A 17,539-nucleotide genomic window follows, 5' to 3' on the forward strand; every position below is an offset into this window, starting at 1 on the left:
CTATCTCTCAAAGTTTCTCTCTTACGCCAAGTCTCTTTCTCTCTGATAAGTGGGGTCTCTCTCCTCCTCTCAAAGCAAGTAAACCTCATTTCCTCTATCCTCTATAAACAAGCAAGAAAGCAGTGCACTAAAGAGAAAGATAGAAGTGCCTCAGTTTCCCACTCCGCCACCCATAAGACCTGGCAAGTTGTTGCTGCAAGGCGGTGACAAATATCCACGGATTTTGGAACCGCAAAGAGCCAGCGACAGGAAATTAGGTTCATGATAAATGAGAAAATGCTGAAACTCCCCTGAATCTTACACCTTGGGTAATCTCATATTTTTTTTCCACTGATTGAACTGGTTTTCCACCATTTTCCTTGATTGATGGCCGTCCGTGTGTACTTGAGCACTTTTACGATGGTACAACTTCACAAGGAACACCTTATTTTGAACCATTTTAATTTTATGATTTTTTAAGCCTTCTATGACTCTGACATGTATCTCTCTCTAGCTCCTACTTCTGCCTGGTACAGCAGCACTTACTAATTTAAACCCTGTCTTTCAATTACTTTATGGTTCAGGATTACATTCCAGATTTCTCAAAAGTCCTCCTATGCCAAGTATTTCTCATAGGCTAAACTCCCAATTGCATTTTTCTTATCCTGGCCAATGGCTTTCAACCTGGGTAGAATGCTGAAATCACCTAGAAAGTTTTAAGAAATAATAATGGTAGAAAACAGCAACAGAATTTCATTGGCTTCATTACCAGTTTTTCAACACATAATTCTAAGAAAGATGGGCAATTTTCTATGTGTAAAGGGACATGGTCCAGAATTTCCAGTTTGCATGGTGAAATTGCCCTGTGGACTTGAGCATGTTATTTCCTGCTCATACTATCAGTATCAACATCTTCGTGAAAATATGAACATAATCATGTTTGCCAATGCCTGGCTCTTAAAGACCAAATGTTCTCTATAAACTTTAAATCATCATGTACATGTTATCATTACTATTATCAAGATCTCAATTTTTAAAAACTTTATTACTTTTCAAAATTCTCATTGTCCCTATCTCTGCTTACCCAGTAAATTCTCTAACATCTGAAGTTTCTAGTTTTTTTTTTTCTTAGCCTTGAGATATTTTTCTTCTCTTCATTAACTATCTCAGTAAATATAAGCATAAAAAATGTTCAAACATATGCATATGTGTAGAAAGTCATAAAAGAACAAAAAAAGTTGAATGCAAGGGACTATATGCCCCATTTGACTCAGTTATTATTTTATTTCTTCGTATTTCTTTTAGATTATGTATACATGAAACACTGGTTATCTTCATAGTATTTTATGTTTTTGTTTAGCTACAGCACCATTCTGAAATAAGCAGAAATTTTTCTAGGCTTTGCTATGTCACTAACAAGCTCCATAGCCTCTGAAATTTACAGAAAGTAATTAGAAAAGAATAAAAAGACAAACACATGTAATGTATAATGAATATACTAGATGACTTTAGGAAAAAAATAGTTCATAATGATTAAAAACTTGAATACATTTGTAGATTGTACTTTTGATAACTTTGGTTTATGTTTTCATTTATTTATAACCTCTTAAGTTATCTCTTCTTTTTCATAAACTGGACTTTAGAATTTAGAACTGTTAAACAAAGTACATATACACTATTTTCTAATCTGACTTAATATGTACTCAGGTTTGCTGAGGCATTCAAATGTATTTTCTATTTATACAAAATGAAGGTCTTAGGACATTATTTTTAAAGAAAATAACTGAAATTCATGGCTCTTACTATCTCTTTTTATGTGATAATGTTAGAGGTATTTCTTATTAATCAAAGTGTGAAGAGTTGGTTGTTTCATGTAAACTTTGTATATTTGAAGGAACAAAAACTGTTTTTTTGCAGTATTTTAACATATCTATTAATAATGAAGTAAATATAACATCATAGTATTTAATGTATAGTATTTTTATAGTATAGTATACATCATAACATTTTCTTCTTGCACCCCAGAAATTAACTATGAATATTTTTAACTCAAGCAATAAAACACAGTTATCATCAGGCATCAATTGCTTTACACAATATATTTTATTGCTTTAATTGGTCCTTATTGTTATAAACATGAAAATTTGATTGAACAAAATACAGAGCTAAATATATGTCCATGCTCAGCTTTAGTTATATTTAAATTTTTTTCCTCATGATCTAGAATGATCAACTAAGTCAATGATTTTTACATTTCCTTTATCAATTACAACTGAATTGTAAAGAAATATAAATACCTGCACTAGTATGTTTTGGGGTCCAAGACTAATGTCACTTGATTAAATCTGAAATGTTTTTGAAATTTTAATTTTTTATAGTAATCCCTCATTTTATCTTTTTAAAGTATTACAAGACTTTAAATTTCTACCCCTGAGGAAATCTGATGATGCAGGAACTTATGAGACTTTAGTTCCTTCTCTCCTACTCTTGCCCTAGGACTTGGAGTCCTTGAAAGTTTTAAACAGAGTGATGCTGTGGTTGGGACTTACATTTTAGAAGATGATGCTAAGTACTGAGTTGAGAATAAATATGAGCTGTCAAAAGTAGAAACAGAAAGACCAGCTAGAATTGATTGCAATAATCTCCATAAAGAAGATGGTGATTAACTGGACCAAGTTTGAAGTCAGAGATATGAATAAATGGAGATAAATGTTTGAAGAGGTAGAAATGTTTAATCTGATTCAAACATTATACAAGGTATACATATATCAAAATAGCACATGGTTACCCTGTTATTTGCAAGTTTGTGTTTTTTATATAGCAGTTAAACTACTATTGTGTATAACATTTGTTGATGGGATGACTCTTGCCTGTAATCCCAGTGACTAGGGAGACTGAGGTGGGAGGATCACAAGTTCAAAGCCAGTCTCAGCAATTTTGCTAAGTCCTAAGTAACTCAGCAAGATGCTGTCTTAAAATTTAAAAAAATAAAAAGTGGATGAGGCTCAGTGATTCAGTGACCCTGGGTTCAATCCCTGGAACCAAAAAGGAAAAAAAAAAAAAAAAAAAAGAGTAAATCTAATAGTTATTCAATTATTCATCAATAAAAAAGAAAAATATTCACCCACATATGAAATAACATGAACATGTTGAAAAAAATCACACTTAGTGGGGAAAATACCATATGCATAAGATTAAATATTGTGTTATTATATTTTTGTGAAATTCTAGAATAGAAAAAAATAAGAGTGATAGAAAACAGATCAGTGTTTTTCTGGGACAAGGGTGGGAACGTGGCTTAACCACAAAGAAGAACATTTGGGTGTGATGGAAATGTCCTAAATGTGGTTGTGTAATGGTTGTTCATGGAAATGTTCACTTTAAAGTGTGTGAACTTTTGTATAGGAATTGCACTTAAATGCATCTGTAAAGAAAGAAAGCAAATTCAATAGCATTTGCTGATAGAAGTGTGTATGAGAGAAAGAAATATGCAAAACAAAATCGGCAATGTTTCTGGTGTCAGCTACTGGTAGAAAGCCATCATTATTTGATATGCGGAAAGCATGGTAAAATGAGATTTTGGTGGATGATTTTGCTTTGAATGTGGTAACTGTGAGACCCTTATTAAAACCAATTATTGGTAAATTAATATTCACCAATAAAAACGACAAAGAGAACAATAGCAAAAATCTTTCAAATCAAGTTTTTCAATTTCTGCAAATTAAGCAAAAGTTTGTAAAACCAAGTGGTGTTGGTAATTAGACAGTTGGATATGTGAGTCTTGACTGAATGGTAAAGTCTAGCCTAAAGACAATATTTTAGTATCTATCAGTTGTACACATAGGATTAAAAACCAGAAAACTGGAAAGGAAATGTATATCTACAAATGTATAATTTCCAAATTCTTCCTATCATTTTTCATTTTAATCAAAATGTCTATACCCTATCTCATCCTTCCCCCAACTTAACTGTAATGGTTGTTATTATTTTTCCTATCATTTTCTCATTGTCTTGCTAAACACTTGGCCAGAAATATGCTCATTAACAGTGACTAAGAATTTTATGTGCCTCCTTAAGATCATTCAACATGGAGAAGAAATTAAAAAAGAAAAAATCAAACAAGTATCATTATCTTGAAGCCTCAGTTGATTTTCAGAAATTATTTATAGGTTGAGACAATATAATACCAATTGAAATGGAATCTAGATTTTTCCTGTTATAAAAAACTAACAGAAGAATCTTGTTGATTATTAACAAGAGTGTGAATCTTAGCCCTTTTATACTTGAGAGGAACAGGTCTGGAGATAACTTTGCAATGCTGTTATCTACATCAGGTCCCTAATTTTTTTAGTAAGCAGTAACTCTGAACTATTAGGATGCTTAACTGGCAGACTTGTTTGGTTTTTCCTTGATGAGTGGTGCTAACTTTAATAAGTCACTTTTAAATTTATACTAGTAACACTGGAAGTTCTTTGCCTTTCCTTTCTACTTCAGCAAGTATCCTCTGGAATACTTATGATGATGGCTTTTAAAAAAAGAAAAATTAGTCAAATATTAGACATAAATCTACCAGTGACTATTAGTTTCACACTGGGCTGAGAAAGTTTGGATCATGTTTTTCTTCATAAGTTCTGTGAGTGATTTTCTGAAAATGTCCCTTTTTTTCTTGGTAACTTTGTACATAAAGGTTTCAATGTTATGCTGATTTGCCATCAAATTCAAAGCAATGTTAATATGTACTAATAAAGTACAGTTAAACCTACTATCATTCAATTTGTCTTATATTCATAAACATGTATTCAGAAGTCCAAATTTCTTTATATTGATATGCAAATATACAAAATCTATGTGTATGTATTTATTTTGAAATCAATCACCAATACTCACTAACATGGATCTTATTTAAGACTTACTTTTAACTTAGACTCAAGGAATATGCTTTTATTCCCCTTCTATAATGTTATATTTAGCACAGTCTTCTAATAATACCTTGTTGCTCTTTGGCAGATAGTTACCAAAGGTTCTTACAGTACTTATATAATGTAACAGCCCCTGCTGCATTATCACAGGAATATAAATTGTTTCATGGCAAGACTAACAAATGATCAATACTCTAAAGTGAAGCACAGATTTGACTTTTATGTTGATACATGGTATGCTGCTCCATTGCTAACTAATTCCACATCATGACAGACTTGATAAGTTCTACAATAATAGTCATTTAAAATACTGTTTTATCTTATGCACACAAAGCAAATCATAATCTTTAATTTGCACCAAAGGAATATATTCATCAGAATTTTTGGTTTTGATAAACTAATTAGCCAAAGAAGGATAGAAGCTAAGCATTGTCAAAGCTTTATTTTTAATCAAATATTTCTTCTTCATGGTAATTTTCTGATGAGTCATTAATGCATTTTCTTCCTTTAATTGTTCTCCAAATGATATGTATTCTTAGCAATCAACTGTGTGTATCCTCAGATATTCAATTGTTTTAAATTTGGAAAGTCACCAACAATGAAATACAAATAGTCATATTAAAAACAAACTAGAGAGGGCTGGAGATATAGCTCAATTGGTAGAGTGCTTGCCTCACCTACATAAGTCCCTGGGATCAATACCCAGGACCACAAACAAACAAACAAACAAACAAAAAACAAATAAACTTCGAGAGACTTGCAAATGTAAATCTAGCTAATAGTACTGCTAAGAAATGTTTTGACTAACAATAATGAGGAAGAATGAATTATTTAAACAATATCCTGTTCCAAGCTATTAATCCTATACAGGGATTATGTAATTTATAGTCCATTGATAAAAGTTTAAAAAGTTGAGGTTATACAAAGATGAAAGTGGAAACACATTTTTTAAAATTTCTATTTCAGAGAATAAATGTATATGAACAATGAAGATCCAACATAACTAGACTTTCATCTTTTCATTAAAGAATTAATTCACAGGTATATACCCATTGAAAAGCACGCACACACTTATTCACACACAAAGGATTTAATTAGACAATAATCAATGTACCTACATTAAAAAAAATGTTTATACCATTTTGATCACACTTAATTCACCCAAATTATTTCTCTAAAAGCAACAATCATAGGTAGATTAGTTGATTTACCTCTGGAGTGAAATATTATCTTCAGATTTATGAGTAGTAGGCTTTGTAGATTAGAGAACACTCTGTTCTTCACAATCTAACTTAAAAAATTTAAATGAGAATCATTTAAATAGCACTGGGATGTAATTCAGTGGTAGAGGACTTACGTAGCACACACAAGGCCCAGAATTCAATTCCCAGTATCACACACACACACACACACACACACACACTTAAAAAAAAAAAAGAAGAAAAGTTGAAATGGGTTGTCCACCATTGATAGAGTCAAAATTAGAGGTGGGTAAGTTTGCAAAGATAATCCAATTACATGGGAGCATCATAGTGTCTGTTATTGGTGGTTCAATACTATTCAGATACCAAATAAAATCTTTGTGAAATATCTATTAAATATTATGTTGATGTTCAGGAAATCATGGGATTGCCAGGGCATTATTAGTGAAACAGAAAGGAATAGAAATTATAATTAAATGTTCTAAGGTTTTAACCAGATGTAGATGATGAGGTAATAAGTATAAATTGAGTCTTTCAAGCAATTTGTTGAGAAAGGGCAAAAAAATGGGTGATAAAGGGCTGCATGTGAGCCGTAGTCATTTTTGAAGACATGAATATCATTTACTGTATAAGAATAGAGAGAGTGAAACAAAATTAACTCGGTTCAGATACTGGCCTCAGCATTAACTAGCTGTGTGACTTTGCACAAGTTGTTTAGATTTTTATGCTTCAGTTTCATCATCTATAAAGTATTGATAATTGTAACAGTCTCATAAAGTAGTTATGATGATGAAACGAGTTAATATGAATATTTGGCTAAGCATCTGGTAAATAGTATTTAATATTCAAGTGTTAAATATCATTATAGTTACTGCTATAATTGTTTTAATTGGGCAGGTGAATATATTAATAAACTTGATACATATAATGTAATACTATTCATCATATGAAGAGTAGCATTCTGTAGTTTGGTAACAGAATAGATGAACCTGGAGGACATTATGTTAAATGAAATAAGGCAGACACAGAAAGACAAATACTGCATGAGCTCACTCATATGCTGAATCTAAACTGCTTACCTCAAATAAGAAGAGTCACATAATGTTTACCAGAAAGTGAGGAGGGGAGGTTTGGCAGGAGGGAAGATTAGGAGAGGTTGGTCAAGATACAAAGTTATAGAGGAGGAATAAGTCCTGATGTTCTCTTGGATAGTAGGTTGACTATAATTCATAATATATTACATATTTCAAATAGTAGAAGAGAGGATTTTGAATGTTCTCATCACCAAGAAATAATATCTGAAGTGATGGATATGTTAATTACATGGATTTTATTATTACACAATGTATATGTGTATCATAACGTCATACTGTACCCCATAATATTTTCAAGTATTATTTATCAATTAAAATAAAAATTAAAACTTAAAACAATAAATGTATGCTACTTGACTGGAGACAATATATACAGATGAGGATAAGATAGCAACTATAGGAGAACAATGATAGTTCTGAGGAGCCATAAGGAGAGTATATTCAAACACAGTGGGAAGATAAGCATCAAATGGGAGAAATAACTCTTCCATGGCTTACAAGGGAAAGAGGAAGAGAAGTTGAAAAATTAGGCATCTCTCTGAGTTGGTAGATGTTTTTGTGCAAAAAGTTCTTTCTTATGAAATAAGTTCAGCATCCAAAAGACAAATTAAATTTACAAAAGACAAACCAAACCCTGATTCCAAAAACAAATGAACCTAACTGTATATCAAAGTAATGAAATCACACAGAGATAAGAATTATTTCAAATAACTTATCAACCCAGTACTCAGACTGTACTAAAGTGAAAAAGAAGTAAATATATAAAAGGCTGTGTTAAGTGGTGCCTGTTTATAATCCCAGCAGCTCTGGAGACGGAGGCAGCAGGATTGCAAGCTCAAAGCCAGCCTCAGCAGCTTAGTGAGGCCCTACGTGACTAAGCAAGACCCTGTCTCAACATAAAAAAAATTAAAAATGGTAGGAATGTGGCTCAATCATTAAGTGCCCCTGGTTTCAATCCTCAGTACCAAAGAACAAACAAAAAACTGCATAAAAAGGCATACTCAAAAACTTTTATCCTCTCTTCCTTAGCCAATCCAAGCCCTTTATAATAGCCATTTCTATTAATTTCTGGTTATTCTTCCAGCAATTTTTTTGATGGGGGACTATCTCCATACTGCTTCCCATAGTGGTTGCACCAATTTGCAGTCCCACCAGCAATATATGAGTGTACTTTTTTCCCCACATCCTGGATAACACTTATTATTGCTTGTATTCTTCTTAATTGCCATTCTGACTGGAGTGAGATGAAATCTTAGAGTAGTTCTGATTTGCATTTCACTAATTGCTAGAGATGCTGAATATTTTTTCTTATGTTTGTTCATCTATTGTATTTCTTCTTCTGTGAAGTGTCTGTTCAGTTCCTTAGTCCATTTGTTAATTGGGTTATTTGTTTTTTGTTGTTGATTTTTTTTAGTACTTTATGTTTCCTGGAGATTAGTGCTCTATCTGATGTGCATGTGGTAAAGATTTTCTGCCATTCTGTAGGCTCTCTTTTATGTTATTGATTGCTTCCTTTGCTGAGCAGAAGCTTTTTAGTTTGAATACATCCCCTTTAGTGATCCTTGATTTTACTTCTTGCACTTTAGGAGACTTGTTAAGGAAGTTAGATCCTATGCCAACATGATGAAGAATGAGGCCTACTTTTTCTTCTATTAAGTGCAGAGTCTCTGTTCTAGTGTCTAAGTCTTTGATTCACTTTGAGTTGATTTTTGTGTGTTTTGAGAGATAGAGGTTTAATTTCATTTGGCTACATATCTCACTCCTTGGTTTATACCCAAATGAATTAAAATCAGCATACTACAGTGACACAGCCATATCAATGTTTATAGCAGCTCAACTCATAATAACTAAACTATGGAACCAACCTAGGTGTCCTTCAACAAATGAATGGATAAAGAAAATATGGTACATATACACAATGGAATATTACTCAAATTTAAAGAAGAATGAAATTATGGCATTTGCAGGTAAATGTATAGAGATGGAGAATATAATTCTAATTGAAAAAAAAAACAAACCTAAAAAAACAATGGCCTAATATTTTCTCTGATAAGCAAATGCTGATCCATAGTGGGGAGAGGGAATGAAGGGACTTTGGATGTGCAGAGGGGAGGGAGTTGAGGGGTGGGGCGGTGAGGATGGCAAGGATGGTAGAATGATACATGTATTTTTACACTATTGGTATGAATTAGCACCACGTACAACCAGAGGGATGAGAAGCTATACTCACTCCATTTGTGTACAATGTGTCAAAATGCATTCTACTGTCATGTATAACTACTTAGAATAAATTTTTAAAAATCTAAAAAATTACATTTAAAACCTATTAAATATAATTATTTAAATGTAAAATGACTACAATTTCTATGCTGTTAGAAAAATGTCATTCTAATCATCATTTTGATGCCTGTATTTATATTGAACATGAGGCATGTATTTTAATTCAACTAGGTTTTAAAACTCTTTGCTATTTAAAAATTTTCAGTAATTATCTCCATTAAGTATATACAGATACATGCCAAGTATTATCACTGTCTTGCAAAACATGGAGTATATTAGATATCATTTCATGCAGACATATAAGAAAACAGACATGAAAACATTAAAAAATAATATATATAAATTAAAAATTAAAAACCCAATGAATATAATAGAAAATAAGTCAAAGTACAACTTATTCCAACTTTCATGGGTGTTTTACAATAGCAAGGAATGTCTCCTATCAATTGATATGCAGAGAACTATAGACAGTCTTTATTTTCATTTTGCATTCACTTTTGGCAGATGCCCTTTTATCTACCTCTGTAAATTTTGCATGATCCAAAACAAGTTTGAATTCTGTTTTAGCTAGTATAGCCTACTTAAAGATAGCAAATTAATGAAGTATTTATGTATGATTTGAAAATGAAAATTGATTCCATTGTTAACCAAAAAAGTGTTTAAGAATCACAATAAATATACAATTTTGAAAACATTTCATGAGAATAATATTTACCTTGGTAGAAAACTTGTACTAATGTCAAGTAGTGAGGACACCAAAAGGTGCTTGTGTATTAACAACCTCCAGGTGACAACACAAAGGTTATATAGTATATATTTCTTTTTCTCTTTTTGTCTGCTTTTCAATTTAAAACAATTTTTAGATGCATGCCTGAAATGCATAATACATAGCCTTTGTAGTATTCAGTAGAAAGCTTTTACATCTGTCTAATATGGCCTAGATTGAGTGTAATACTATATTTAATAATATAAAATATTGCATATATTATTACTTTAAATGGTATGTAATAGAATACATAAATATTAGTTAAATTACATAATACATATATGACCATTATACATTATATGAATAAATAGAATATTCAGACAAGCTTTAGAAAAATAGTTGTTACCAAATATTAAGAAAAAATGAAGTAACTGATTTTTGGATAAGATGTTATAGGTTTTTGAAACTTATTACACATACATATGTATATTTTTTATTAATTTTAAATTTTTTTCTAATTAGTTGCACATGACAGCAGAATGCATTTATAAATTTTGATATATCATACATAAATGGAGTGTAATTTCTCATTTTTCTGATTGTACATATTGTAGGATCATGTAGACATGAGGTAATAATGTCTGTTTCACTCTATTATCATTCCTACCCCCCATACCTCTTCCCCTCCTTTCACTCCCATTTACCTAATCTAAAGTAACTCTAGTCTTCCCTACTGCCCCTCCCCCTTATTGTGAATTAGCATCTGCATAACAGAGAAAACATTCAGCCTTTGGTTTTTTGGAGTTTGGCTTATTTTGCTTAGCATAATATTCTCCAGCTCCATCCATTTACCAGTAAATGCCACAATTATTTCATTCATCTATAAAGCTGAGTAATATTCTATCTTGTATAGAATATATATATCTCATAGAATATATATATACACATTGTATAGAATATATATGTACACACACACACACACATATATAATGATCACATTATATTGTGATATATATATCACATTTTCTTTATCCACTCATCTGTTCAAGGACACCTAGGTTGGTTCCATAGTTTAGCTATTATGAGTTGAGTTGCTGTAAACATTGATGTGGGTGCCTCACTGTAGTATGCTCATTATAAGTTCTTTGGGTTTAAACGGAGGAATGGGATAGCTGGTTCAAATGGTGGTCACATTCCAAGTTTTCTGAGGAATCTCCACACTGCTTTCTATTGTGGTTGCACCAATTTGCAGTACCACCAGTAATGAATGAGGACCACATCCTCATCATTTATTGTTGCTTGTATTCTTGATAATTGTCATTCTGATTGAACTGAGATGAAATCTTAGAGTAGTTTTGATTGGCATTTCTCTAATTGGTAGAGATGTTGAACTTTTTTCATATATTTGTTAATTGATTGTATATCTTCTGTGAAGTGTCTATTTGTATATTTTAATACACACGTATCAGATAAATATGGTATCTATTTGGTAACACTAATGAATTCATCACATACCAGTATTAAAACATAATTTAGTCATGCTGTTAAAGCATTATGAAATTTATTTTTAACCATAATCTCACAGTATATGTATAAATACATTATGAATTAACTCATATTATAAACTGTTTTAAAGAAAGCTTTTATGTAATAATAATTTACAAGTGGTTAATGGATTCATTATTTGAAGTATCGCTATTGCCCAACATTTTATTAGAGTAAAACTAATTTATTGTTCAATAAGATTTTCTGTTTCAAATACCTTTAGGAATTTAGTGTCTACATATGATAATGTCAATTTTCAAAAGTGTATTCTTAACCCTCAATTGTAAAACTGGTAAAGTTTTAGCTAAACAGGGAATTATGATGTATTATTTTTAAAACTAATGCACGGATAATGAATTGACCTTTGAAATAAAAACTGGAAATTATATTTACCTACTGGTGATTTTACTGTGTCCTCTGAAGACTGCAACACACTCTGGGAAGAAGGCTGAGTCTTATGGGCAGTTATCTCACCACTGATTCTTGTTTCTCTCACTCCATAAAATCTAGAAGAGTGCTGAAATGAGTTATCAGCACAGTCTGAGTCACAAGAGATGAGACTGTGATAGTCCCAATTTACCCAAGGGCTCCTCCTCACAGGTGGAGTCTACTGTGGACATGTCTTGAGAAAACTGTCTTGAGAATTCATAAAGCAGGTTACTGTCCCATAGCTCCATGCTTCCCAAGAGTAAAAGTTAATTTGTTATGTGCCATGTTTTATAGATTTGAGGTCTTAAATGAGAATCTCGGAATTCTATATGTTTGAAGAGTAACTACGAATAACATACTCTTTTTCATTTTCACAAATTTCTGCAGGAAAATCTCTAAAGAAAACTAAGTATCTATTGACTGGGATATGGAGGCTGAAAAAAGTGACACTACAATAAAAATTAATTGTAGAAGAAATAAGAGACATATAAAAGCCCAAAACAAAAGAAAATGCCATCAAATGCTCCATTTGGCATTGTGGTTAATATTTAGATGGTCAGAAAATATAAGCACTTTATGGGTTTGGAAATTTCAGTGAGAAGTGGAGAATTATAATCAACTTGTACAGCACAAAGGCAGAAACAACAAGTTAGAGAGTGGAAGGGAAAGAGGTTGTTTTCCTTCTATAAACTACTTAAAATTCTCTGAACCATCAATGGAGATAAATATGCTACATAAAATTACAAAACAGGCTGGGCATGGTAGCATATGCCTGTAATCCCAGCAACTCAGGGATCTGAGGCAGGAAGATAGCAAGTTCAAAGCTAGCCTCAGCAAATGAGTGAGGCCCTGGGTAACTTAGACCCTATCTCAAAAAAAAAAAAAAAAAAAAAAAAGAAACAATAAATAAATAAATAGATAAATAAATAAATAAAAAGGGTTGGGGATGTGGTTCAGTGGTTAAGTGCCCCTGGGTTCATTCCTCAGTACCATTAAAAAAAAAAAAACAACCTGAAAAAATGCCAAAATACCAAAAATATTACAAAGGAGACTAAGGAAGAATTAATGACAGAGACACAATTATAGCATGAAAAAGGGAGATCTGAGAGACTCTTGGTGATCAAACCCCAATTTTTGGCAAAAAAGTCAACAAATGATGCCTATCATAAATCTGTACAAGAAACAGACACAGAAGCAATTGCTTAATTAAATGGACAAAACAACTTTTAACATGGGAGGGGTAAGACTGGTCAATTAAGAGAATGGATGATAGCTATACACAGTCTTGTTATATCATTTTTAATATCATGTGATGCATTACTTTCATATAGTCAATTATGCAGAAAATTAAAAAATAAAAATATAACAGAATTTTAGAAGGTATCTGTTTTATGGTCTCTTTGGCTCTGATGGGATGAATTTTTGATCATTTGTTTAAGAAAGAAATGTATTTGCATCTTTGCTTTTCAAAAATCTTTTTAACAGTGACTATTAAATGTGTCAAGTAATCTTTTGCATATGCTTTATTACTGTAAGCATGAGAAATATTGTTATTTGTTTACATTTTTTGACTTTTCTAGCTTATGTATAACTTAAAGCATCTGGTTAATTTCATTTTCCAGCTACCACTAGGTGTCATCTTCAAAAAGAAGTTTGTATTGTTAGTTTTTCATATCACATGTAACGGAGACTTCCATTTATTTTTCCAAGGCCTGTGATATTTGAGGAAAACAGGAAGAAATAGTGCCTTGTTTTTATATGTGTTGTATTCTAACAAAGATTTCTGTGTAATTTCCAAATTAGTGGTCACCGTCCAGTGCCCCTTTTCTTAGATTATGTACCTTTGGTCATCCACCCTTGACACTTCAAGTTCTGCTCATTATGTTTTGCTGATTCTGCTATCTGGTCCTCATGATTATTATCAGTACCCTTAACTTGATCTGCCTCTGTGGTCCAAAAACTTTACAAGGCCAGTTCCAGTTTCCAACTCTTTTCTCCTCATTTGACACAGTGTCCCTTAGTGCTCCCTTAGTCATTGATGACGTGCGTATTTCCTCCTCTGAGTACCTGACCTACATATAAGCATGAGGATGTGCCATGAGCATTTATACTTAACTTGCCAAAAACTGAATTTATCTTTTTCCTACTCTGACTACAACATGCTTCCTGATGTCCTAAGATAACGCTATACTTGGCATGTAGCAGTGATTTGAAATTTTAGTGTATGGAGGGCCTGTTAGGACACAGACTGCTGTGTCCCAAATGTAGAGTTCAGATTCAGTGGGTCTGGGGTGGAGATTATGAAGGAATATGCATTTCTAACAAGTTCCCAGGGGAAACTGGTGATTGGGCAATGGTTTAAAAACCATTGTTACACAAAAATCATTCTATATTTGTTAGATCAATAATTACTATGCAATAACAATGGTTAAAATAAGTAATATACACTCAAAAGTCAAACTTAGCATGAGTAAAAGACAAGAAAATTTCACAGAACTTTGCAACCATGATCTGAAAGAACAAGGAAGATCATCTGATCTAACACCCTCTCAACTGTAAGTTAGCAAACCAGGTATAGAGGTGAAATGACTTACGTGAGGAAAAATAACTAGATCTAATTAACCTGGAATTTTTATATAAAAATGAATGTTCTATGTGTAACATTTTTATTTAGCTAATCAAGGATTACTTTTCCAATTCCAGAGACAGAGGTTGAATAGATTATATTTTCCCTATATGAGTGGGCCTTGTATACAATTTCCTTCAAATGAATTAAAAGACTACTAAGTTTTAATCCTACTCTCCACATCTCTAAGATGCTTGGCAAAGGAAGGAGAAATGAAAAATATATCAGTTAAAGTTATAGATTTGACTATTCCAAGCTGTTGGGCAAGCAGTTTGTGGTGGAAAGGAAGCAGAGACTGTTTTCTTTGATCCCAAAGAAAAGTGAATTTTTTGTTAGGCAGAACTGAAACATATACAAGGAGACATACAAGTGAATATCAAATTTTTTTCAGTTCTGGAATCTTAAGCTGTTTTCTTGCTTTCCCAAAACTGGATATTTGCAAGACTCACCAGACTCCACAGAGTAGACTCACAAGAGATTTTTATTTAAAGTCAAAAAACAAAATAGAGCAAGAGAAAGAGAATACAGTTAAGTACCCAGGTCCAAGAGTCCAGTTTCCTATGGGCCCAATCTTTGGGCAATAGGAACATGCTGTCTGAGTCTCTGGCATGACCAGCTATGTTCCCAGCAAAGAATCTTGGCTTCTGGAGAGCTCCCAAATGAAGCTCACTGTACATCTTCAGTTAAGCCAGTCTAAGCAAGCTGGGTGGGCTAGTTGCAAATCATTAGTGCAGAAGCAAACCTTAGGGGTCTCCCACTGTCATATTTTTGACCAAGAGTAAAAACCAAATAAACAGATATTTCCAGAAATAAAGACAGAGCTTTTCTAGTACAGTTACATATCAACTTTATCCTGTATTGCAGTCTTGTAGATAAAGCCACTGAAACTACTTTTCTATGGACCACCTGCATGAGAGGGCAGGCAGACTACATTCCAGGTTCTTTTTCTATTTATCTATTTTCTATTCCAGGTTTCTATTTACTAGAAACCACTTATACACAATGGCAGTGATGCTCTGGTGCCTAAATTCAAATTGCTATATTATAATCAAGTTGCTTCCAAGAGAAACATAGGTTTTCCAACTTTAAATTCTAGGACAACAGTGCAGTTACTAAATCAAGTTTTGTGATGAAGTAGTATTTTCTTTGAGAATACCGGTCTCCAAAAAGGAATTTCCAAATGATATGTAATTTATGTGAAAGAAAAATTTATAGGAAAAACATGAAGAAATACAATAAAGTATGTTGATGCTTATCACTTCCCAGTTACCGATGTCAGTTATCAATTACCAGTTATAATAATTATGGACAAGGAATCAAGAGGCCTATGTCTTTGAGCTAAAGCTCTGTTATCAGGAAACGATCTGAGATTATTTTCCATGTATTAACTGTGTTTTATTTAAGGGAATACTCTTTATAGTATCTTTATCCATTTTTATTACAGGCTTTTAATTCCTCTTCCATTCTATCATTAGTAAAATGAAAATAATGTTTAGGTTTACTTTTCTTGTTTTTTAAGTGTGATCTTATGACCATCTTATCAGAAACACCTGGGGACTGCTTCCCAGACTTTAATGTTTATATGATCTACCGGGGATTTAAAAAAATAAAAGATTTAGATTCTGATTATATATGTCAGGGGTAAGGCCCGGAATTCTTCTCTTCAATTAAACTCCCTGGTAATATCCATTCATCTGTGATCTTGTGTGTGTAGCAAAGATGCCACTTTTTAAAAATTATGTGTGTGCCTTTCTGTGTAAATAGAATGGGTCGATACATGAATGGACTCAATCTCTAAGATTAAGCCTGAAGATTTGCCTTCCCCAGGTCATATAAACAAGCAAGTTTAAGAAGTAATTGCTTAAATAAACTTCAATGTCTAAATTCACATTCAATTAAAAATGATGCAGAGTTAATCTCATCCTTAAACTCTAAATTGGAAGCCCGACATACTTTTAGTTTTCAGTACTTTATTGCACATCTCTGTTGCTTAAGCATCTATGATTTTCAAACAACTGCCAGGCTTTCTGCCTTTAGATTCAAAATTTAATTAGGTTCATATATTATGTTGGAAGGTTTAAGATAAAACCTTTTGTACTTTTCAACATTACAAGATTTCTTTTCCTTCAAATGAAAAACCAAGCAGCAGTTTTTATATTTCTTTTACTACTCAACTAGAAAAAAATAGCATCCTATTTAATTAATTGTTTTCTTCTTGTCCCATCACTGGCCTTTTTGGACTCACTCACAAATTCACTCTGAATTCCTTTCATGCCTCCTATCCACATCTGGGCACTTTACAGGATATCGCTGCCTAAATAAAATGCCAGACACAGTATGTGACCCCAAGTAGGTACATAGGAACCTAGTACATGAGTTCCCTGCTCTTAAAGGAGTTCTTCCTTTTGACATCAATTATTCAACATAGCACAAGAAAGAAATGTGATGATTTCACTCACAGCCTAGCAATGTGTTCTGATTTTCTTCTTCCTTGCCTTGCAGTATAAGCAAGTGGAACAATACATGTCCTTCCATAAATTACCAGCAGATATGCGTCAGAAGATACATGATTACTATGAACACAGATACCAAGGCAAAATCTTCGATGAAGAAAATATTCTCAATGAACTTAATGATCCTCTGAGAGAGGTAAGATCTATTGTTCCCAATCTTCATGATGTATTATCATTGTTTATTTCTTCTTTTCTTGGAAAATTCTCTAGTTTATTTTATGACACCACTCAAAATAAAAATCAGAA

The 17,539-nt window shown here is 32.4% G+C and overlaps 1 protein-coding gene across 2 annotated transcripts in view; it reads left to right on the forward strand.

Annotated features, from left to right (window-relative positions):
- HCN1 (hyperpolarization activated cyclic nucleotide gated potassium channel 1) overlaps window positions 1-17,539 on the forward strand; it is a 404,733-nt gene that overhangs the window by 306,985 nt on the left and 80,209 nt on the right. The window contains exon 5 of one of the 2 annotated variants that reach the window (XM_079145910.1): window positions 17,283-17,429. The exons of the other annotated variant lie outside the window; for it this stretch is intronic. Within the exon in view, the coding sequence (XP_079002036.1) occupies window positions 17,283-17,429 (147 nt within the window). The remainder of the gene's footprint in view (window positions 1-17,282; window positions 17,430-17,539) is intronic. 2 annotated transcript variants of the gene reach the window in all.

The sequence above is a fragment of the Sciurus vulgaris genome (assembly GCF_902686455.1).
Source record: "Sciurus vulgaris genome assembly, chromosome: 6".
Lineage (NCBI taxonomy): Eukaryota > Metazoa > Chordata > Mammalia > Rodentia > Sciuridae > Sciurus > Sciurus vulgaris.